Genomic DNA, 22148 nt, shown 5'->3' on the forward strand with positions numbered 1-22148 from the left:
ATGCCCCCCCTTTTTTTTTAAGTTTATTTATTTACTTTTGAGAGAGAGAGAGAGAGAGAGAGAGAGAGCGAGCACAGGTGGGAGAGGGGCAGAGAGTGAGGGAGACAGAATTCGAAGCAGGTTCCAGGCTCTGACCTGTCTGAGCCGAAGTTGGACACTTAACTGACTGAGCCATCTAGGTGCCCCTGGACATGTTCTTTTTAAAGAGAAGTTAGAAGTCCTAACTTTTATGTGAAGTCTCGTGATGTTAAAATGTTGATAACTGATCTCAAATTTAAGTAAAAAGCTGTGCAAGCCAAAGAATGCACATTTGCATCCTGTCTTGGCCCGAGGGTCCTGGTTTTCCTGTGCAGCACTATGGAGGGGGATGGGGCCCGTGAAAGTCTGAGGAATGGGACTTGGGAGCAGGAAAGGGGGTGGTGGATAGGGATGACTTAAGAGAAGTGATGACATTGGAACCGGGGTCTTGAAGGATGAGTAAGTGTCCCAAGGGGGAGGGGGAGGCATTCCAGCAATGGGAACTTCATTAGCAAAGGCCTAGATGCATGACCAAGATTGGTGACTGGTTGGGCGAGGCTGGAGTTTAGGAAAACTGCTGGTGATGTCCGCAAGACCCAAGCAGGCCCTGGGCAGCAGGGGGAGCATTGAGGCCTCAGCCCCCAGCTGTCCTGAAGGACTTGGTGGCTCCAAGGGGATTAGAAGCCCCCTAGTTCTCCATCCCTTGAGCCACAGGGGCTCTGGAATGCAGGTGGGTGTGGAAGGTTTTGAATGGCTGGTGCCAGGCCTTTGAGAAGGTTGCAGTGGGGGACAGTGCTGGAGGCCCCTCTCGCCAGTATGGTGGTGGCTGGCACTTGGCTCATGAAGCATCTAGCCCTCTGCCCACCCCCACCCCAGAGTATTTGGCCTCTCTGGGGACAGGGGCTGGTTGGCCCCCTCTCTTTCTCTCTTTGCCCTCTCCTGGGCCTGGGCTTTGCCATGCCTTCTCTCTGGCCTCCTGGCCTTTGACCATCTGGCCCCTGCTCATCCATCTGGCTCGAGGGAAAAGCCAGGGCCTCTGAAAATGGGGGTTTGGGATTCTGAGGACTGGCTGTCAGAGACTGGAGAGAGAGCATTGGAGCTGGCTTGTTCAGGCTTTGTGGGCTCAGTTATACCCACACTGTGCCTACATTGAGGAAGCAACTGGAGTGATTGGTAAGAGCGGCTGACCCTTATTCAGTGCCGTGTGCCAGGCGTGGTCTCTGTGCTTTCAGTGTATCGATTCCTGTAATTTTCACAACCATGAGAGCGTGTTAAACTTTGCTGTTTTACAGATTAGGAAAGTGGGGGCACGGAGAAGCTAAATAACTTGCCTGAGATCACACAGCTGCTGGGCGACTGAGCTTGGGTGTGAATGAAGCTCCAGTCTGCGTGTAACCATGAGGCTTTCTTAACATAGGACTTCAGGTCCAGGGACAGGTTTGGGGACATGGGGTCTGGACTCCTTGAAACTGTTACAAGATTTTTCAGCAGCTATGCATATTTTTTATGGAAAAATGTTGTCAGATTCCTACAGGGGTCTTTGACCCCTAGATGCCTGAGACTGTTGCTTGCATCGTTAACATCTACGCTGAAAGTCTGTTAACGCAATAGACCAAGGGCCATTGACCACAGCACCTAGGCCTGCAGGGGAAGTGTGGTTGGGTGGCTGGAGTGGGCAGGTGTCCCCAGGCGTGGCAGGCAGGCAGGGCATCATCCAGGCAGCTGTACCTCCCCACCCACTGTGCTGGCCCCAAGCCAAGAGGTGGGGCTAGCTGTGGCCACAGGGCAGAGAGCTGCCCTTATCAGTGGGAAAAGGGACACAGTTGCAACCTGGAAATAAATATGACTGTCACCCCAGCCCTCCAGCCTCCGCCCAGGAGACCTGTTCCTTCTTGCCCTGCTCTCAGCTGGAATTGCAAGGAGTCCCTGGAAAGCTTTGCACAGTCCCTTATCTCCAAGTGTTTTATCTCCATGTGTTTCTCCCCATTCCTACCCCTGGTCAACTGAACTTGTTCTTCTGGTCAGTTCAGGAACCACTTCTTCCAGGAAGCCTTCCTTGATCCTCCCCCTCTGCTTCAAGGGGCGTTAGGTGTCCCTGAGTTCTCTCAAACACCCTTCCCCCACTATTACACTCGTCCCCCTGCATTGTAGGAACCTATTTTCTTGGCTGCCTTGGGTTCCCCGTGGTGCTGACATATAGTAGGGACTGGGACTGAATTAAAGAATGAATATCAGAGGTGGAAGAGCCCCCAGAGAACGTCTGGCCCAAGCTCCTCTCTAACAGGCAGGAAGCCCAGAGAGGGGTTAGGGTATACTCTGCGTCACACAGCATGTGATTGGCAGAACTGGGAGCAACACTGGTGGCCTAGACATGTCCTCATTTCATAGTCCTGCCTCTTGCTTATGATCACTTTATTTATTTATTTATTTATTTACTTATGAGTGTGTGAGAGGGGGGAGGGGCAGAGGGAGAGGGAGAAAGAATCTCAAGCAGCATGCAGCCCCACATGGCACTCGACCCCACAACCCTGGGATCATGACCTGAGCCAAAATCAAGAGTCCATCACTCAACCGACCACCCAGGCGCCCCTGAGCACATATTTTAAAAACATTTGTTTTCTGGGGCACCTGTGTGGCTCAGTTGGTTAAATGTCCAACTTTGACTCAGGTCATGATCTCACGGTTTGCGAGTGTGAGCCCTGCTTCGGGATCTGTGCTGCCAGCTCAGAGCCTGGAGCCTGCTTCAGATTCTGTGTCTCCCTCTCTCTCTGCCCCATCCCCGCTCATGCTCTGTCTCTCTGTCTCTGTCTCTCTCTCAAAAATAAACATTAAAAATTTTTTTAAAAATAAAACCATTTGTTTTCTTATTTTCACAAAAATAGTAAGTGGTTATTATAAAAAAAATTAGGAAACAGAGAAGAAAATAAAAATCATTCAGAGATAATCCTTGTTAACATTTTGGCTGTTTGTTTGTTTGTATGGATTTAGTACCAGTTTCTGGCTTATGCATAACAATTTTCAACAGAAATATGACCATGCATAGTGTTTTACAAGTGTTTTCTGCTTTAACAACATGTGTGGTAACTATATTTCTACGTCAGTAAATGTCTTTCTTCCACATAGTAAACGTTGTAAGTGGCTGCCTGGGCTTCTATCTAATGCTTGCACTGTAATTGCTAAGGGCAATCCCCTATTGTTGGACATTTGCTATTGTAAATAGCACTGGGATTTGTCTTCTTGTGGGGAAATCATTACACACTTCTGAAATTACAACCTCTAGGATAAGTTCCTAGAGGTGCAGTTGTCTGGTCTCTGGTATGCTGGACCCACCCCCAGGGCACCGTGTAGTCTTGGGCCTGGGAGGGATTTTTAAGATCTTCACCCCTTAGGGCAGGTCTAAGGCTTACATTCACTCCCTGGCTGTGTCCGCTGAGACCCTCACACCTTCTGTCTCTGTCCCATCCCCATCTCTCTCCTCCTAGCTTTCAGTAGCGCTTCCACTATGTTTAAGGGAGCCTGGAAGGCCGTGGTATAGGGGCTGCTGTTTGGGATGAGGAAATTGGGGCCTTAGTTTACCGGGTGTGGGTGTGTGGTCTTCATTTACTCTGCAGTGAGATTAATACAGGTGGAGGCTCTGGGCAGGGGATGGGGCTGAGGGGGACCCAGGAACCCCAAGTTCTGGCTGCCTGATAAGGCTGCTAGGCCCATTCAGACAGAGAAATGGGTGGGGAAGCACTGTGTGGGTGAGGATGCGGTGTTCAGCCATGATTCAGAACCCCACCTCTGGCTCCCAGGCCTTGCACATGTTTGTTTCACTCTGTCCTTCCTGCATCTGGAGTTTGCTAGCTCTAGTGTTGGGCTCGTGCAATTCTAATAAATAGCAACCGCCCTTGTGGACACCATATGCTTGGTATTGCTCTGAGTGATTTATGCGCATTATGCACATTAGGATTAGGGACCTAATCCCTGAGCCTCTTGTGAGGCAGGTACTATTGTCAACCCTGTTTCACAAAGAGGAAAACTGAGGCCGAGAGAGAGAGCTTGTGTGAAATCATAGAGCCGGGTTAGGCAGCAGCACTTGAGTTGGACCCACCTAGGTCAGGTCCTGTGTGTCCACAGTCAGTGGACGCCCAAAGCCCACACTCGGCCTTCTCACCTCTGGCTCTCCTCTCCTCTCCACAGCCTTGGCCGCGTGGGCCCCACTGAGCGAGCGGCATGCGGCACCCCCGGGCCTGCCCTGTGTCCTTCGGCCCGCTGCCCAGCCCCCCCAGGAGGCCCTGACGCCCTGGGGGCACTTCTGCTGTGCACAGGACCACGTGGGGGTTTGCCATGGTGACATAAAGGCGCACGGAGGAAGGAAGGAGCGCAACCGGCCTGCGGACTGTGCCCCTGGCTGGGAGGAAGGGCCGGGGGCCCGGATCCCCCACTCCTGCTGCCCACTGAGGGCCGCGCTTGCTAAGTGACTGTGAATTTGTTGGTCAGTGGACGACTCTGCTCTCTCCTCCTGCGTGGGGCCTGGGGGTGGCCGGGGCAGAGGGGCCTCCGGAGGCCGAGGTCTGGGGGCCAGGATGCCCGCCCTGGCACGCCTCCGCAGGCTGTGTCGGCACGTGTCCCCGCAGGCTGTCCTTTTCCTGCTGTTCATCTTCTGCCTGTTCAGCGTTTTTGTCTCGGCCTACTACCTGTATGGCTGGAAGCGGGGCCTGGAGCCCTCGGCAGACGCCCCTGAGCCTGACTGTGGGGACCCGCCCCCTGTGGCCCCCAGCCGCCTGCTGCCACTCAAGCCCATACAGGCGGCCGCCCCCTCCCGCACGGACCCACTGGTGCTGGTGTTTGTGGAGAGCCTCTACTCCCAGCTGGGCCAGGAGGTCGTGGCCATCCTGGAGTCCAGCCGCTTCAAGTACCGCACGGAGATCGCACCGGGCAAGGGTGATATGCCCACACTTACCGACAAGGGCCGCGGCCGCTTCGCCCTCATCATTTATGAGAACATCCTCAAGTACGTCAACCTGGACGCCTGGAACCGGGAGCTGCTGGACAAGTACTGTGTGGCCTACGGTGTGGGCATCATCGGCTTCTTCAAGGTACGCAGGGGCTGGGGTCCCCAAGCATTAGCAATGCTGGCTGAGTTTGAATCCCATTTCTACGCTCCATAGCTGAGTGTCTGACTTTTCCTATCTGTAAAATGGGTATAATGTTAGCCCCTACCTCCTAGGATGGTCACGAAGGGTAAGTGGGTGAGTACATGTAAAGCACTTGGAGCACATAGTACCTGGTGTCTAATAAATGCTTTTTAAGTATTAGCTTTTATTAGGAGCACATGGCAGGGGGATTGCCTGCCTCACACGGGGACCTGGCACACAGTAGGCACTTGCCTAAAGGAAGCCTCGGGAATGGGTGTGAGGTAGGAGAGACTAGGTCCCTTGAACGTCATGGCAGTCCTTCCAAGGCATGGGGTGTGTCCTCATTTTGCAGATGGGCAAACCGAGGCTCAGGAGGATTATGTGTCTGAGGCTAGGTAGCCTATAAGTGGAAGAGCCAGGATTTGAATGCAGTCTTAGACACTCTGGGCTCTGGATCCTGTACTCTTTCCTCTTGCCTGTGGTGGGCTGTGGCATTTTATGCGCCTCCGGAACAGGGCCATTTTGCATTGGGGGGAAGAGGAGAAAGAAATCCCAGTGGGCAGGTGCACCACTCTGGGCTCTGTGGGGCACCGAGAATGACTGCTGGGATCAGAGTCCTTGCTGAATGTGCCATGGAGAAGCTGTCTGTGGGGAGGAGGAAGTTGGGAACAGCTGGATGGGGGGATCTAGGGGCTCTGGGTAGAGAACTCTCCTCTTCAAGATGGGTGGTAGGGACTCTAGGGAGGTACGTGGGGACATTTATCTCTTTAGTCAGCAAATTTTTACAAAGCACTCACTGTGTGTCCAGATCCTTTGCTAGGCACTGGGGACATAATGGTGATCAGAGTGTGCAGAGTCCCTCATTGCTGTCACTGAGCTGACATTTCAGTGCAGTGGGGTGGGGTGGGTGGCAGACAACGAACAAGTAAACAAGTGGCAGGTGGTGACAAGTACAGGAAGGAATAAAGCCGGGAAAGGGCATAGGGGGTGAGGGGTATGGGCAGTTGATGCTGTTTTGGATGGAATGGCCAAGAAGGTTGTCTTTGACGAAGTACTGGAAGGAAGTGAGGCAAGGAGCCACATAGCTCTCTGTGCAGAGGGCCTTCCAGACAGAGGTGACAGGTCATGAAGGTTCTTTTTTGGTGTGAGCTGGGAGAGGAGCAGGAGTGGGTCAGAAATGGCCCATAGCCGCTGACGGGTGCCCATATGTCCCCAGGCACTCGTGGCCACCCATGTGCACTAGGCCCTGTGCTCGGGGTAGGGAGGAGCCTGACCCAGGGGAGGGGTTCCCCCGGTGTGTCCTTTCATGCACTAATGCAGCAGGATGCTCTGCCACTAAAAAAGGTTTTGTGGGCCAAGAAATTGAAGGCCCTTAGAAGTCCTGCAGTAGAACAACCTGGTGAGATTTGTTCCCCAGCTGGCTTGATCACAAAGCCCTTTATTTCAAAGAGCAGCCTCTAGGAAACGCTGGCCTGGTTTATGGCTTTACAGTGGCATAACCTCAGGCTCCCTTCATTGTCTGATTTTTCTTTTCCCCTGGACTCTTCCATTCCCTGCCATGAACTTCATTAAGTTTGATTCAGAGCCCCAGGGCTGGAAAACATCTCGATGGCTGACATTTATTGAGTGCTCACCCAGAACCATGCCCTGTCCATGTGCTTTATGTGAATGAACTCATATAACACTCATCAAACGATCCTCTAAGGCGGGTGGATAGCATCCTGATTTAAGAGAAAAGGCAACTGAGGCAAAGAGGGGTGAAGAAATGTGACTACCCTCATCTCTCTAATAAGTACAGATCGAGGATTTGAACCCAGGCAGTCTGACTGTAGAGGCTTTAGTCTTAACCACACTGTGATGGGTCCAGGGCCCCAAATGCCATTTATGTAGTAGAAATTACATCAGCACACAGAACTCCCACAGTCTCTGGGGACCAGGCAGCAAGCACAGTTGGTGTGCCAGTGCTTGGATGCTGTCTAACCCCAGTTCTTTGCTGCACAGAAGGTGAACATGAGGCCCCGGGGAGCAGGGACACGCTCACATTCTTACTGTGGGGTCACTGGAAAGTCCAGTCTTCGTGTTGTTCCTACCATGTTGTGTAAGACAAGACCCCTGCTTGGTCTCAGGTAGAGGCCTGGGACTTTCTGCTCAAATGGAGCCCTCTGGTGGTCAGGTTCCATCTTTTGGCTCTTTCCACAGTACAAGTGGGTTTGCATTGGGTTTGCAAACCCAGAGGGTTTGTGGACCCGAGGTCTGGAGACTCCCCCTTTCTAATTCCCACTGGTGCTGGATTCCCAGGTCCGTGTAAGAGTAGGAGCTGGAAAGTCCAGACCCTGCTTCAAATCTTTCTGTCACTTTTAAGCAGAGCGACCTCAGGCAGGATATTCAAGCCGTCTGTAAAGCGGGACCTATCACGGCACCCGCGTCACTGGGCCATGTCGAAGATGACAGCGGGTGGCACCGTCTGCCACCCAGTAAGTGGCAGCTGCTGTGCCTTGCCATCTCCTTGTTCAACAAGCACAGCTGGTGGGCACCTTTGTCTGTCTTGTGGCTCTGTCTTGTGCCCCTAGGAGATCCTTGAGGATGGGAGCCCTGGTTCCTGCCATTGTCATAGCTCCTTGTGCCCCTAGGAGATCCTTGAGGATGGGAGCCCTGGTTCCTGCCATTGTCATAGCTCAACCTCATGACTCCAGGGGCCCTGGGGCTGACCACAACCTGGCAGAGGATTGACAAGGGCTACCCAGCCTCTTTTATCGCACACCTACTATGTGCCACACTGACCCCATTGCTTTGCCAGCTTTACCGTGTGCAATTCTCACAACCACCCTGTGAAGGAGGCACTTCATTTTCAAGTAAGAAACAGGCTCAGCAAGTGAAATGCCTGCCTGAAGTAACAGAGCGAAGTAAGTCAGGTCCAAGATTGACAACCACACTCATGCCTTCCCACCCAGCCACAGGTGAGTATGTCAGAGCAAACAGACCAACAGATGTGAGGACCGGAGACGTGCAGACGTGGTACCTCGGGAACCTTGGGCGTCCCAAAGTTATCCAGCTAGTTACCATCAGAGTCTGACTCCCAGGTCAGGGCCCTTCCTCCCTCTACCTGGATGACTCCACTGGAGGATTTGGTGTCTCCTGAGCGGGTCCTCAGTGCTGAGGAACAGGAGGGGTTCCCCTCTGGTGGGCGGAGGCCTACAGTATGGGCCAGTCCCTGTGATGCCGAGGCTCGCTCTCCATTCCTTTCATTGCCCACTGGGGTGGACGATCAGCAACTTGGCTTTCTCGCTTCCTCGATGTCTCCCAGCTGGGCAGCTGGCTGAGCTGCCAGCGCCTGGCTATCAGCTCAGGAACGGGGCTTTGAAATGGGATCCCCCAGTGCCTGTGGTCCAGTGTGGCCTCCCAGGCCACAGCAGGTGACGGATAGCGCCTGAAATGTCACCGGGCCCCACTGCCTTTGCTCCCACATGGCCCAAGTAGTTTGGCCAGTGCTGGCTCAGGGGTCCTGGGGACCTGGGGCTGGGCGGAGTGGCCTGTCAGGATGGGACTCTGCGTTGGGTCTCAGCACTCCAGGTTGGCTCAGGACAGGGTGTGGGCAGGTACTCCTGGTATGTGGAGAATTGAATGCAGGTCCTTTATCGCATTTTTCAAGGCCAGAACCTTGCAGAGCCTTTGTGGGAATTAGAAAAAAGCACTTCTGCATGGTGGATATTAGCAAAAGAAACCCTCAGGGGAGAGGCAGCTCCACCTGGGGCACGGGCTCAGTCCTCAGCTGAATATCCCTGTACAGTGCTCCCCTGGCCAGCGCTCCTGGGTGGTCTTCCCTATGGCTCTACCTTCCTCTCTAGCCTCATTTGGTGCCCCTTTGCTTTGCGACACCCACCCCACTCATTCTCCACACAGCAGCCAGATGGATCTTTTTAAAATGCAAATTGAAACCTGTCATCCCTCTGTTCGAAACCCTTTGATAGAGTCTTTGATGGCTTCCGCTGCCGCTTCCAGCCTCCAGGGTCCTCAGATCTGGCCCCAGCCGACCTTCCTGTCTCATTGCCTCCTCTCCCTCTTGATCACCCTGCTGGCCTCTTGCTCTTCCTTGAGTCTCCTCCTTCCTCAGGGCCTTTGCACTTGCTGTTCTTTGAATGTAGCCCCAGCTTTCCCGCTGGTTGATACTTACTCATTCTTTTTTTTTTTTAATTTTTTTTAATGTTTTATTTATTTTTGAGACAGGGAGAGACAGAGCATGAACAGGGGCGGGTCAGAGAGAGGGAGACACAGGATCTGAAACAGGCTCCAGGCTCTGAGCTGTCAGCACAGAGCCCGACGCAGGGCTCGAACTCACGGACCGAGAGATCATGACCTGAGCTAAAGTCGGCCGCTTAACCGACTGAGCCACCCAGGCGCCCCAAAGTTACTCATTCTTTAAACCTCGGTTCAAAAGTCCCTTCTCTGGGAAGTATTCCTTGAGCCAGCTGACTGTGGCCAGTTACGGACTCTTCCAGAACTATGAACTTCTATGTAGGATGTGCCACACTGAAGCTTTATCCTTACTTCTGCGATTTTGGTTGCTGTCTCTCTTCCCTGCTTGACCTGAAGGTTTGTGAGGGCGAAGAGCCATGCCTGTTTTTCCTCACTGTATCCCTCACTTAACATAGTGCCTGGCACACTGAACAGTTATGGAATGAACAAATGAAACCCACACTGAAAAACTGTCATGTGCCAGGTACTAGGGATCTGTCTTTTCCTTTTTATTCTATTTACTCGTTTATTAAAGTTTATTTTCAGAGAGACAGAGAGAGTGAGAGCAGCGGAGGGGCAGAGAAAGAGGGAGAATCCCAAGCAGGCTGCACACTGTCGGCACAGAGCCTGGCACGGGCCTCGAACTCACGAACCGTGAGGTCAAGACCTGAGCCAAAATCAAGAGTTGTACACCTAACCAGCTGAGCCACCCAGGCGCCCCTCCTTTTTATTCTTTTTAAAAACCCAATTAACTCCTCAAGCACGTGTTTGCTCTCACTGGGTATTAAGCCTTGTTTTGGGCACCGGGGATCCAAAGGTGGAAGTAATGTAGCTCCTGCCTTTGAGAGGGCAGGCTGGTGAGACAGAGACCCTAAACAGATAATGCAACAGCAAAGGTGAAAGTGCTGCAGATGAGGCTCTAACCTGGTTCCAGGGAGGCCAGTGCAAAGAGGGCATTTGCACTGGGTTTTGAAGGATGAACAGGAGTTCGTCTGGCCAAGAATGCCGAATGGAACTGGCACAGGGACAAGAACGAACTGTACCATGTGCAGAAGCAGGTGGCTGGAAAGGGGAGGGATGGCGTGTGAGTCTTGGGAAGAGGAGAGGGGGTGCCGTGGGTACTGTCTGCAGATCCCAGGCAGCTGGGCAGCACCAGGCCCTGGGAGAAGAAGCTGGACTCCTGTGAAGGGGGGGCCTCGGGTGCTAGGTGCATACAGAGGGTTGGGAACGCTATGGGGCAGAGTGTCTTTGCGCCTGCACCCCCAGCAGACGCCTCCTCTTTGGTCTCATCTACATTGGCAATCCAAGATTTCTCCTGAGTGAAGGATTGCGTGGCACAAGCCAGTTTGGAAACCCCAGGCAGAGGAACCTGGTGGCCAGTTGTGTGTGGGCTCCAGGGGCAGATCATCTGGCTGGGTCATTGTGACAACTCCTGCCCCTGTGTGACTGAGGGCAGCACCCCCTCGAAGCCTCAGTGTCCCCACCCATGAAGTGGGATAATAAAGCCTCCCGAGGCTGGTATGAGGACTGAATGAGCAATTGGTGATGCTGCTGGCCCCGTCCCGAGCACTTTGCCAGAATCATCCTCGACCACTCCATGAGGTACTCACCGTTGCTGGCCACACTTTACAGCAGAGGACACGGAGGCACAGAGAGGTTACCTAACTTGCCCGCGGCCAGGCCGTCTGGTGGCAGAGTCTGGGCTCTCGACTGCTAGACTTCTCTCTGTGTGATTTTGCCCAAGTTACATAGACCCTCTGGACCTTAGTCTCCTCATCTGTAAGATGCAAACGACAGCGACCCCTCCGTCGTGGGGTCACTATGAGGATTAACAGCACCTGCCTGCCAAGTGCATGAACTGGATTCCTGGCTTTGGTGAGCACATCCTGCGTGTTAGCCAGTATATTATCGTGATGGGTGGGGCCGGGTTTGCATAGCTCGGTTAGCACAGGGCCAGGGATAGGCTAAGGCCTCCATGGATGTTAGAGAATACTGTTGACGCTACTGTTATCTGTCCCCGCCTGAGATCCCGCAGGCCCTTGGGGCTTCTGGATCTGACGGCTCTGCTCCCCCTCTCTCCCCCTGCCCCCCCCCCCGCCCCCCCACAGGCCAACGAGAACAGCCTGCTGAGTGCGCAGCTCAAAGGTTTCCCCCTGTTCCTGCACTCCAACCTGGGCCTGAAGGACTGCAGCATCAACCCCAAGTCCCCGCTGCTCTATGTGACACGGCCCAGCGAGGTGGAGAAGGGCGTGCTGCCTGGCGAGGACTGGACCGTGTTCCAGTCCAACCACTCCACCTACGAGCCTGTGCTGCTGGCCAAGACGCGCTCCTCCGAGTCCATCCCGCACCTGGGCGCGGACGCCGGCCTGCACGCCGCTCTGCATGCCACCGTGGTCCAGGACCTGGGCCTCCATGACGGCATCCAGCGTGTGCTGTTTGGCAACAACCTCAACTTCTGGCTGCACAAGCTCGTCTTTGTCGACGCCGTGGCCTTCCTCACCGGCAAGCGCCTCTCCCTGCCTCTGGACCGCTACATCCTGGTGGACATCGACGACATCTTTGTGGGCAAGGAGGGCACACGCATGAAGGTGGAGGACGTGAAGGTATGGCTGGGGGTGCCAGACACGTAGGGCAGGGCCTTGCCGCCTTCGGACCTTGGGATGCCCCAGCATGATGTCGCCGTCTCTGTCTCCCCCCAGTGCTGTTGATCCCCCTCCCTCGGCCAGCTGGTTTTATTAATTGTTTTACTGGACGAAAGTGTCCCTGAAAATTATATCGAAGCATGGGGCAGAGAGGAATTTTGCATCTGGGGTGTGGAACTCAGAAATGCGCCTGTGGAGGGAGAGACCCGGTCACTGAAGCACTGGGCTGGGAGCTGGGCAGGGTTGCTTCTCTGCCTTTGAATCCAGACCTGATTTTTCACTCTCAGAAATGTTGATGTCAGTACGAGAGCTTCCACGAAACTTTTCAAACAAGAATTAGAGCTTGAATCATACACAAGGCATAGTTTAACTGAGGTCTGTATAAATAGTGGAATGCATGTGTTTATTTCAAAAAGTGTTTACCAAACAAAGCTGTATGTAAAAGCATTTTGCAAGCCATGAAATTTTACACACATGCATCACTACTAAAGAGAAGCCTCCAAATCAAGACCATTAAGCTAGCTTTAAAATGCAGTTTCCATCCACTCTCTATTTTACTCAGAGTTCTTTGCAAAGGAAACGATCCCTAGTGTAAATGGGGAAATCAGTGCCGGTTGCCATAAATAGAGGGCAAGCACAACAGTAGAGCCAAGGAAAACAAAACCAGGGGATTAAATTCTACCGAGATACTGCTGCCTGCTGACCTGGTCCTCCTTTACGAGATTAGCACCAAACCCAGACTTCCCTTTGATGTTAGGACTGCAAAAGACACTGCTCAGAGGAGTGCTTTCCTTCCACATGAGTCCGCATGTGGGCGCTGTGTTCCCTGTCATCCTGCAGTCACCGCTGGGGTCGGTCAAGGGCCTGGGGGGAAGGCCGGGGGAGCATTGGTCCTCCTGCCTGGGTCAGAGGCAAACGCTCTCCTCTTCCTTACACCTCCAGAGGAGAAGAACCCAGCGAATGGTGTTGGGGAGCTGGTGCTGTCTGGGGAGTCAAGATCAATTTGACCCTAAACTGACTGGCACACCTGGGCAGCCCTGTCCGGCATCTGGGCCCCGGTGGTGAACTGACAAGAGGGGTGGATGGGAGGTTGTCAGGCTGTTTCCTGGCACCCCCGGGGGGTTCACGGAGGGGCATGTGCAGACAGGCCAGGCTCTCAGAGCCTTTCTGGCTCCCATCTCATGGGACAGGGCAGTCTTTGATCTGCTTTGCACATTTGCTTCTGAGATATCACTTCTTCAAGGGCGGTCCTGTTGAAAGAAAGTGTTAAGATGATTCCTGTTGAGCCTTCCAGCTCTGAGGTTTCATGCGATGCCATAACCCACTTCCAACAGAGTAGATCGTGTGGTTTTCTACTTAGGATGCCCTTCTACTCTCTCCTGGTATAACCATAGTCTTGGCTGCCTGTCCAGGGGAGTTCCTGGGACTGGTTCAGGGTTGATCCCTTGAGGATACCAGGCTACCGGGCTCGCCGTGTCACCCATGAGCCCTGAGTGGCCCTACTTGGTTCTCACTTTCCCCATTTTTACAGTGAGAGGGATGATAGCAGTTTGGAGCTATTTCTGTCGAAGAATACTAAGAGAGACACCCTCTTCTGTGGGCTCGGCTCAGTGTGGACTGCAAAGTGCTTCGCCAGCCGGGGTCCCATTTGCCTTAAACATCCTTGTGAGTCTGAAAAGGCAGAGGTTTTCTCCCTCCCCGGTCCCTTAATCCCAAGCACAGGCTACAACTAAGCCTTTCTTTTAGAGACATGAATGTCGCCTCATGAACTTGTACTGGCTGTGCAGCGCAATTTAAATGATACCAACAGCAGCTGCTTATTCAGGGTTTGGCAAGTGCCAAGCTCTGTGCTTAGCTCTCTCTGTGTATTGCCTCCTCTGATCCTCATAGCAGCCCTGTGACGTGGGTATTATTGTAAGTCGCATTTTACAGAGGAGGGCACTAAGGCTCAGAGAGGTGAAGTCACTTGCCCAAGGCCGCACAGCAAGAGCGGGCACATCCATCAGGTAGTGCATGGCCTTGGAGGATGCCGGTGGTGGCCCCCGAAGGGCCAGGACTTCCAGTTTGCAAAGTATCCTGACAGCAGGCGCTTGTGGGTTTCTTAACAGCCTTGTGCATTGTGCAGGGTGGGGACCTTCGGAGTCCTGACTCCAGAGTACAAGCGTGTGTTTGTTCCCCAGCGTCAGCTTCCCTTCATTGACTTGCCAAGTGTGGGGTGTGCCATGCATGGGGACATGGCATTGCTGGGTACACAGTACATCTTTGGAAAAGTCATGATGCTGTGACATCAGCCTTGCATTTACTGAGAGAAATCCTCCACGTTTGACAGGCAAAAACAGGAGGCTCACGGTGGCAGTGACCACAGACCCGGCGATGCCACCACTTTACGTTACTTACCAGAACGTCTAGCAGTTTTACACGCAGTACGTCACTTAGTCATCCCAAGAGCCCCATCAGGAAGATATTATTGTCTCCATTTCACACCGGGGGAAACTGAGGCCTGGAGCAGTTACACAGTTTTCTCAAGGACACAGAACAGAGCCAGGCTAGAGTCACTTCTTCTCTCGCCAGCAGCCCGGTGGCCCGGCACAGGGCTGGCTTTGTGGCTGTGGGACCCCACACTCAGAAGGGGCCTGTACAAGGTCAATGCTCTGCTATTGCCTTCTGGATATTTTAAATAATTTTGGAGCAAGAATCCCACATTTTGATTTTTTTTTTTTTTGCTGGGCCCTCCAAATTTTGCATCCGGTCCTGCAACAGCAGGATCTTTCTGGGCCATCAGGGGGAAGAAGAGAGAACTCCTGGCTTGCCCCTCACCTGCTCCTTCCTCCCCTGCCTGTCCTAGGCCCTGTTTGATACGCAGAATGAACTACGCACGCACATCCCAAACTTCACCTTCAACCTGGGCTACTCAGGGAAATTCTTCCACACAGGTAAGTGGGCCTGGCTCTGCCCCCACAAGCAACTTCCAGGGGCCCTCAGTATCTATGTCCTTGGAGTGCAGCAGGTGGCTGGCATGCCCACATTGGGGCCACATTTGACCCCTGTGCCCCCCACCCCCATCCAGCAGCCCACAGAGCAGTCACAGCCCCAGGCAGAGGGCATTTGGGGGCAACAATAATACAATAGCCCCCACTCATCCCTCCCTGCCCCTCAGGCTGTGCAGTCTTTTGGGGACGTCTTCTCCCTCTTCTCTCCCCCTTACCTCTGTCCTTTAAAATTATTTGTCCTATGGCTGCTTAAAAAAGTAATTGGTTGAATTTTAAGAACATTACAGAAATATGTAGTACACAAAGTGAGAATGTCCTATAATTGTGCCCACCCCAAAGATGGCCTTTGGCATTTTATTTTCAAGTCTTAAGTGTTGAGGTTGAGGGTGTAGGTTGCCTGATTCATGCCTTCCCTCTTCTTTTGGGCTTCCCCCAGTTCCTCAAACGCTGACCTTCTGGGCTGGGCAAGAGAGAAAGACCCCTGAGATGTCTTCTGCAGTACATATTTTCTATAGCTGCCTTCTGCTTGGGCAGAAGCAATGTGGACAGTCTCTCTTGAATTCTAGGAAAAACCCTAATACTCCACAGTTCTGGGGGGCAGGGGGCAGGGGGAGTGTGCAACAGGGTCCCAAAACCAAATAGGGTTGTCTGTATGCATTTTTCGTATTCTCAGCCCTCAACATATCAGAGGTAGTCGTAGCAATATGCATGAGGCAGGATTAGACATCCTGTACATGTTTAAAGAGCTCCGATCATTAAGTAAAAGGCAAATGCCAAATGGCCCGCTAGGAAAACAGGATCAGAGCAGGCATGTCAGAGCTAGGAGAAACCATCGCAATCATTGCCTGTGAACCATGGGTTGCACACATGGGGCCCAAGGGCGCCGAGAGGAGAAGGACTTGGCCAAAGTCACGCACTGAGTGAAGTCTACACTCTAGAATGCAGGGCCCTGGACTGGGGCTCTGTCTGCTCCCGTGCTGTAGCTCAGGTAACTCTCCCAAGCCGCCCTCTTGGGTGGGCTTGGGCTGCGTACGCCCATCTGCGTGCACCAGCTCAGGCTGGAGAACCTCATGGGGGTGGGCCGGGCCGAGCTGCCTGTGCTCTGACTCTAGGTACTGATGCCGAGGACGCTGGGGACGATTTGCTGCTGTCGTATGTGAAGGAGTTCTGGTGGTTCCCCCACATGTGGAGTCACATGCAGCCCCACCTTTTCCACAACCAGTCGGTGCTGGCCGAGCAGATGGCCCTGAACAAGAAGTTCGCTGTCGTGAGTAAGATTCCCTACAGGGCGGAGCTGGGCGGGCTAGGGGCTGGGCTGGGAGTCTGGACTGCTGGCCTCTCACTGCTTGCGCAGTTCGTCTGATAGCATTTTATTAGTATCTTTATAGCCACTGTCTTTCTGAAGCCTCACAGAGACCCCAAGAGGTGGTTCTCGATATTCTCACTTTTAGATTAGAAACCGACGCTCAGGGAGGCCACATACCAGCTAGGAGGAAGTCCCATCAGGACTTGAACCCAGGCCTGTTTGTTTCCTGAGCCCAAGCTCTTCAGGCCAGAGTGGAAGGCTCAGGAAAGCTGGAGGTGGTGCTCAGGGAAGAGGGAACAAGGCCCAGGTACGGGCTTAGCCTGGGCCCACCAGCCAGTCAGAGGCCAAGACTGGCAGGAAATGCATTTGTCCTTGCTCCTCACTCCTGGGAGCTGGAGGGCAAGAACTCTGGGCTGAGAGTTAAGGGTCCCAGCTTGGTCAGTCCCTCACTCCGAGACTCTGGGCACATCCCTTTCCTCCCTGAGCCTCAGCTTTCCCATCTGTACTTGAAAGGCTTGGACCCACTACCCTGCCGTTCTAGCCTCTGATTGCTCTCTCCCATTCTAGAAAGGGAAAATAAGACCCAGTGGGGAAGGAACCCCATGCTCACCCTGCCTTGGCCCTCCTCCCCCCAGGAGCATGGCATCCCCACGGACATGGGCTATGCCGTGGCGCCCCACCACTCGGGCGTGTACCCTGTGCACGTGCAGCTGTACGAGGCCTGGAAGCAGGTGTGGAGTATCCGCGTGACCAGCACGGAGGAGTACCCCCACCTGAAGCCGGCCCGCTACCGCCGTGGCTTCATCCACAATGGCATCATGGTGAGTGGGCCCCCAGTGGCCCGTGGGGCAGGTGCACACGCATTGTCCGGGGAAGCGTGGCTTCGGTGCGCTGGTTAGGGGTTTCAGGCCAGGTTCTGCTGCCCCCTCTGGTAGCCAAGGCTCTCGATCCCAGGGAAGGTAGGCTGACAGTCTGGCCTTTCGTGAGCTCCTTCTTAGCTTTTGTGATAGGGGATCAGGGGATGAACATTTTTAAAAAGGACCTCTGGTAAGGACTGGGAACAGGCCTCTCTCATTCGTTTGCTCATTTTTTAAAAAAATTTTTTTAAATGTTTGTTTATTCTTGAGACAGAGAGAGACATAGCATGAACGGGGAGGGTCAGAGAGAGAGGAAGACACAGAATCTGAAGCAGGCTCCGGGCTCCGAGCTGTCAGCACAGAGCCCGACGCGGGGTTCGAACTCACAGACCGCGAGATCATGACCTGAGCCGAAGTCGGAGGCTTAACCGACTGAGCCACCCAGGCGCCCCTCATTCGTTTGCTCATTTAAACATTTTTCATGAACTCTTCTGTCTCTGTCCCTTTTCTAGGCACTGGGGATGCAGAAGTGTACAAAGCCAACAAAAGTCCCTGCCCTTGTAGACCTGACATTCTAGTGGCAGGAGGTAGACAGTGTGCTCATAAGTGTGTAACATGGGTAATGTATGGTCAGATGGTGATGGGGCCATGGAGAAGAGTCAAGCAGGGAAGAGAGATAGGGAGTGCCAGAGGAGAGGAGAAGCTAATTGAAATAAAGTGACTAGGGAGGGCCCTCCTAGGAGTGAGCCATGCTGCCATATGAAGAAAAGCATTCAAGGGAGAGAAAAACGTGCAAAGGCCCTGGGGTGGCTTGTGCTGGGTGTATTTGAGGACCAACTAGGAGGCCAGTATGGCTGGAGGGGAGCAAGTGAGGGGGAGATAAGGTCGGAGAGGTGATGGGCCCGATTGTGTAGGGCCACATAAGGCCATTGGATAGACATTAGCTTTTTTTCTGAGATGGGAAGGTTTGCATGGGGCGCTGTTATGATCAGACTCCTGTTTTAAAAAGATTTCCATTGTTCTGGTCCCTGTGAGTTTCAGAGACTTCAGGGGACAAAGTGGAAAGCAGGGAGACACTTGGGGACCACTGCAGTCTTCCAGATGAGATAGTGGTGGCTCGGACCAGGGTGCAAAGTCAGGATGCAATCAGATTCTGGACTTATTTGGAAAGTCAGAGCAACAGGATCTGCTAATGGGTTGGATGTAAGATGTGGGAGGGAGAGATGCGTCAAGGATGACTCCGGGGTTTTTGGCCCTAGACGCTGGAAAGCTGAATTGTCAACAGTCCAAATGGGGCATATGTGGGAAGGCCAGATTCATGCTTCCATCTGTCCATCCGTTTATCCATCCATCCATCCATCCATCCACTGACCTCTGGATACCAGGCATTCATATTTTCTCTGGGGATGAGGTGGTGACCACCTGATAGGCGAGTTTCCTCCTCTCTTGGAGTCCAGTTTCATGAGAGGAGACAGAGACTTGGCAGTGAAACCAGTGCGGGGCTGGGCGCACTCCCAGGCAGGTTCTAGTGCTCTTGAGGGGGTTGCAGGTGTGACCGGAAGGGGACCCTCTCTGGACAGACGTTCTCACTCTCCTGTCTCCGTTACTTTTGGGTCTGCTCATTTTGTTAACGGAGAATAGCATGAAGTGTGTAAAATGGCACAGGCCCGTGGCCTTTGGGGGAGAAGACCCCCAAGAGTGGGGGCTGTGTGGTCACACAAGAGGCTGCCTTTTACAAGGAGACACCTGGCCGTTCTCCTGAGGAAGGGTCCTCTGCCATCCGTGCCTGGAGATGCCATAGCTCTCCCCTTCCCCATCCTAGGTCCTCCCGCGGCAGACCTGCGGCCTCTTCACACACACCATTTTCTACAATGAGTACCCTGGTGGCTCCAGCGAGCTGGACAAGATCATCAACGGGGGCGAGCTCTTTCTCACCGTGCTCCTCAATCCTGTGAGTGCTCCGTAGCCCTTGGCTGGTGGTGAGGGGAGCGGCTGCCGGATGGCGTGTCTGCCACCGAGGCTGGCTTTCCTGGGCCTCGAGAGGAGGGGGTGGAAGCAGGTATGAGGGTCAGGAGTCGGGAAACCCACTCTGCGGCCCTGGCTCTGTCCCTGCTCTGCTGCATGACCTTGGGAAGGCAATCCGAGTTGTCTTTTTTTTTTTTTTTTCCCTTTCATAATCTTGTACTTCGAGGCAGTAGTGTTAGAATTTTTGTCTACGTTCTCCTTCCGGTCTTTGTATGTATAAATACACGAATGTTGTATATTAATATACATAGTCAATCATGAATCTACAAACTACGTATGTGTGTAATACACATGTAAAATACATACGTAAAATATGATACATATATTTTGAACTGTTCACCTGAACTTTCTGGCCCTCTCTTTCCTTACCTATAAAATAGAAATAACCATCCGTGCTTTAATACTGTTCAGTAGATGTTAAGTGGTAGTTGTATTCGGCTTTACGGGGTAACCGAGTACTCCTTGTTTTCCATGAACACTCCACAAAAAAATATAAAAGAACACCCAGTGACTGCGCAGTAGGTCAGCTTCCCGTTTCAGGGTTATAGAAGTTGGTGGTCAGTCAGACCTGGATTCACCTGGTTGTGCCTCAGCCAAGGTCACACGGCGAGTTTCTTAATGGCGCCAGTACACCTCGGACTGGTCGCAGCTTCGGTCTGCGAGCCGCAGCAAGACGGGAAGAGTCAGAAGTGGGGTAGAGGTGCCTCAGGTGCTGACCAGCCCCGCCTCCCACCTCCCCTCCCCTGGAGCAGATCAGCATTTTCATGACGCACCTGTCCAACTATGGGAATGACCGCCTGGGCCTGTACACCTTCAAGCACCTGGTGCGCTTCCTGCACTCCTGGACCAACCTCCGGCTGCAGACGCTGCCCCCCGTGCAGCTGGCACAGAAGTACTTCCAGATCTTCTCCGAGGAGAAGGACCCGCTCTGGCAGGTGGGTGGGGTGGTGGCCCAGGTGTCCTGTCGCAGAGACGGAATGCCCGCCACTCACAGGCACGCACTCCAGACACGGGCTTGGCCCCCACACCCTCGTACTCTCTCTCAAGTGCCAACTCAGGCGCACACTTGCTCACCAGCACGGGCACACTTGCCTGCTCTCACGCACACGCGTGTACACACCTCGCACACAGACCCACATGCATGCACACTCATGCACACCTTCTGAAAAAGCATTACAAAACTGTAAAGGAACACAGTGTAGATCAAGTGGGGGTCAAAGCAACTGCCTGACCTAGTTAGGGTTTTTTGTTTGTTTTTTTTTTTAATTTTTTTTTTTAAACGTTTTATTTATTTTTGAGACAGGGAGAGGTAGAGCATGAACAGGGGAGGGTCAGAGAGAGGGAGACACAGAATCTGAAACAGGCTCCAGGCTCTGAGCTGTCAGCACAGAGCCCGAACCGGGGCTTGAACTCACGGACCGCGAGATCATAACCTGAGCCGAAGTCAGCTGCTTAACCAACTGAGCCACCCAGGTGCCCCCCCTTTTTTTTTTTTTTTAACATTTTACTTTTAAGTAATCTCCACACCCAATATGGGGCTTGAACTCAAAACCCTGAGATCAAGAGTCACATGCTCTATCAAATGAGGCAAGCAGGTGCCCCGTGTCCTGCTTAGACTCTTAGATAGTCCTTTATGCCCCTTCTCATGCTCATAGGCTCTGTACCACAGGAAAGGGGACTGATGGGAAGGTTTTGGGGGGGCAGCTCTTGGGGACGTAGGCCGCTGGGGGTTGTGAAAATCCAGACACAGAAGCTAAGCTGGAATTGATGGCAGTCTCATAGTTCAGATCAGAGGTCAACAAACCATGACTCATGGGCCAAATCTGGCCTGAAGTCTGTTTTTGTAAATAAAGTTTTATTGAAATCCATCTACACCCATTCTCGTAAGTACTGCCTATGGCTGCTTTCATGCTGCAGCAACAGAGTTGAGTAGTTGTGACAGAGACCAGATAGTACTCAAGGTTAAAATAGTTACTAACCACTTACCAATAGATTTACTAAACTCTGTAGAAAAAGTTTGCTGACCCCTGGTTTAGACACAGCTCATCCAGTTAAATTCAATAAGTGCTCATGAGCTCCTGCTACGTGCCCTGCACTGGGCTGAACTAGGGCTAACCGGAAGTGGTCCCTGCCTGCTCCGCAGCTCGGTGTCCTGAGCTGGGGATGTGACAAGGACACGTGTAGTTACTCTACCTGGCAGCACTGTAACAGCCACATATCCATGTGCAAGGAGAGTCCATTCATTGGGTTTGGGGCCCCCCTAACATTCCTTCCACTGTTGTTTTAGGACCCCTGTGAGGATAAACGCCACAAAGACATCTGGTCCAAGGAGAAGACATGTGACCGCTTCCCAAAGCTCCTCATCATTGGCCCCCAGAAAACAGGCAAGTTTCTCTCCTCTTGGCCGGTGTCCCCCACTGCCTGCTATCTCAGCCACAGATTTTGGGGGACCGCCGTGCCCTGAGTCCACTCCCAAGTCATCTTCCCCCTCTTTCCCAGGAAGTGGGAGTGAAGTTGGGATGAACACGAACTGCCTGTCAGTATGGAAGTGGGGAGGGGGTGGAGGATGGGCGTGGAATTTTCCTACCTGTCCCGAACCACCGCCTCAGGGAGCTCTCTCTGCGTCTTCCTCGGAGTCTCTGAGTCTAGGCAGAGAAGCCCAGATCAGCTGTTCTGCAAATTTGAGCAATGGCAGGAAAAACTGGTTCAGTACAAAGAGGACTGGAATCAATTAGTCATGTCTGCCAGAGGCGCAAGAGGGAGAAGCAGTGTATGGTTGCTAAGTCTTTGCCAACAAACACACTCTGAGGCATGAATAGGCCCTCCCATGTTATAGATCAAAACACCTGAGACTCAGGGAAGCTAAGTGACCCCCCCTCCCCCGACACATTCACTTAGGAAATGACCGATTCAAGTCTTGAATCCTTATCTCTATGACCCCCGAAGCTTCTACTCTT

At 53.0% G+C, this 22148-nt stretch overlaps 1 protein-coding gene across 4 annotated transcripts in view; it reads left to right on the forward strand.

Annotated features, from left to right (window-relative positions):
* Positions 1–22148, forward strand: part of NDST1 (N-deacetylase and N-sulfotransferase 1) — a 58984-nt gene that overhangs the window by 26392 nt on the left and 10444 nt on the right. For all 4 annotated transcript variants that reach the window (XM_019464425.2, XM_053907035.1, XM_053907036.1 and 1 more), the window contains exons 2-9: positions 4201–5099; positions 11480–11974; positions 14859–14946; positions 16116–16270; positions 16945–17130; positions 18989–19117; positions 19944–20126; positions 21479–21575. In XM_019464425.2, coding sequence (XP_019319970.1) covers positions 4587–5099; positions 11480–11974; positions 14859–14946; positions 16116–16270; positions 16945–17130; positions 18989–19117; positions 19944–20126; positions 21479–21575 — 1846 coding nt within the window. In that variant the 5' untranslated portion in view covers positions 4201–4586. The remainder of the gene's footprint in view (positions 1–4200; positions 5100–11479; positions 11975–14858; positions 14947–16115; positions 16271–16944; positions 17131–18988; positions 19118–19943; positions 20127–21478; positions 21576–22148) is intronic.

The sequence above is a fragment of the Panthera pardus genome, unplaced genomic scaffold (assembly GCF_024362965.1).
Source record: "Panthera pardus isolate Hobbes unplaced genomic scaffold, ASM2436296v1 HiC_scaffold_2, whole genome shotgun sequence".
Lineage (NCBI taxonomy): Eukaryota > Metazoa > Chordata > Mammalia > Carnivora > Felidae > Panthera > Panthera pardus.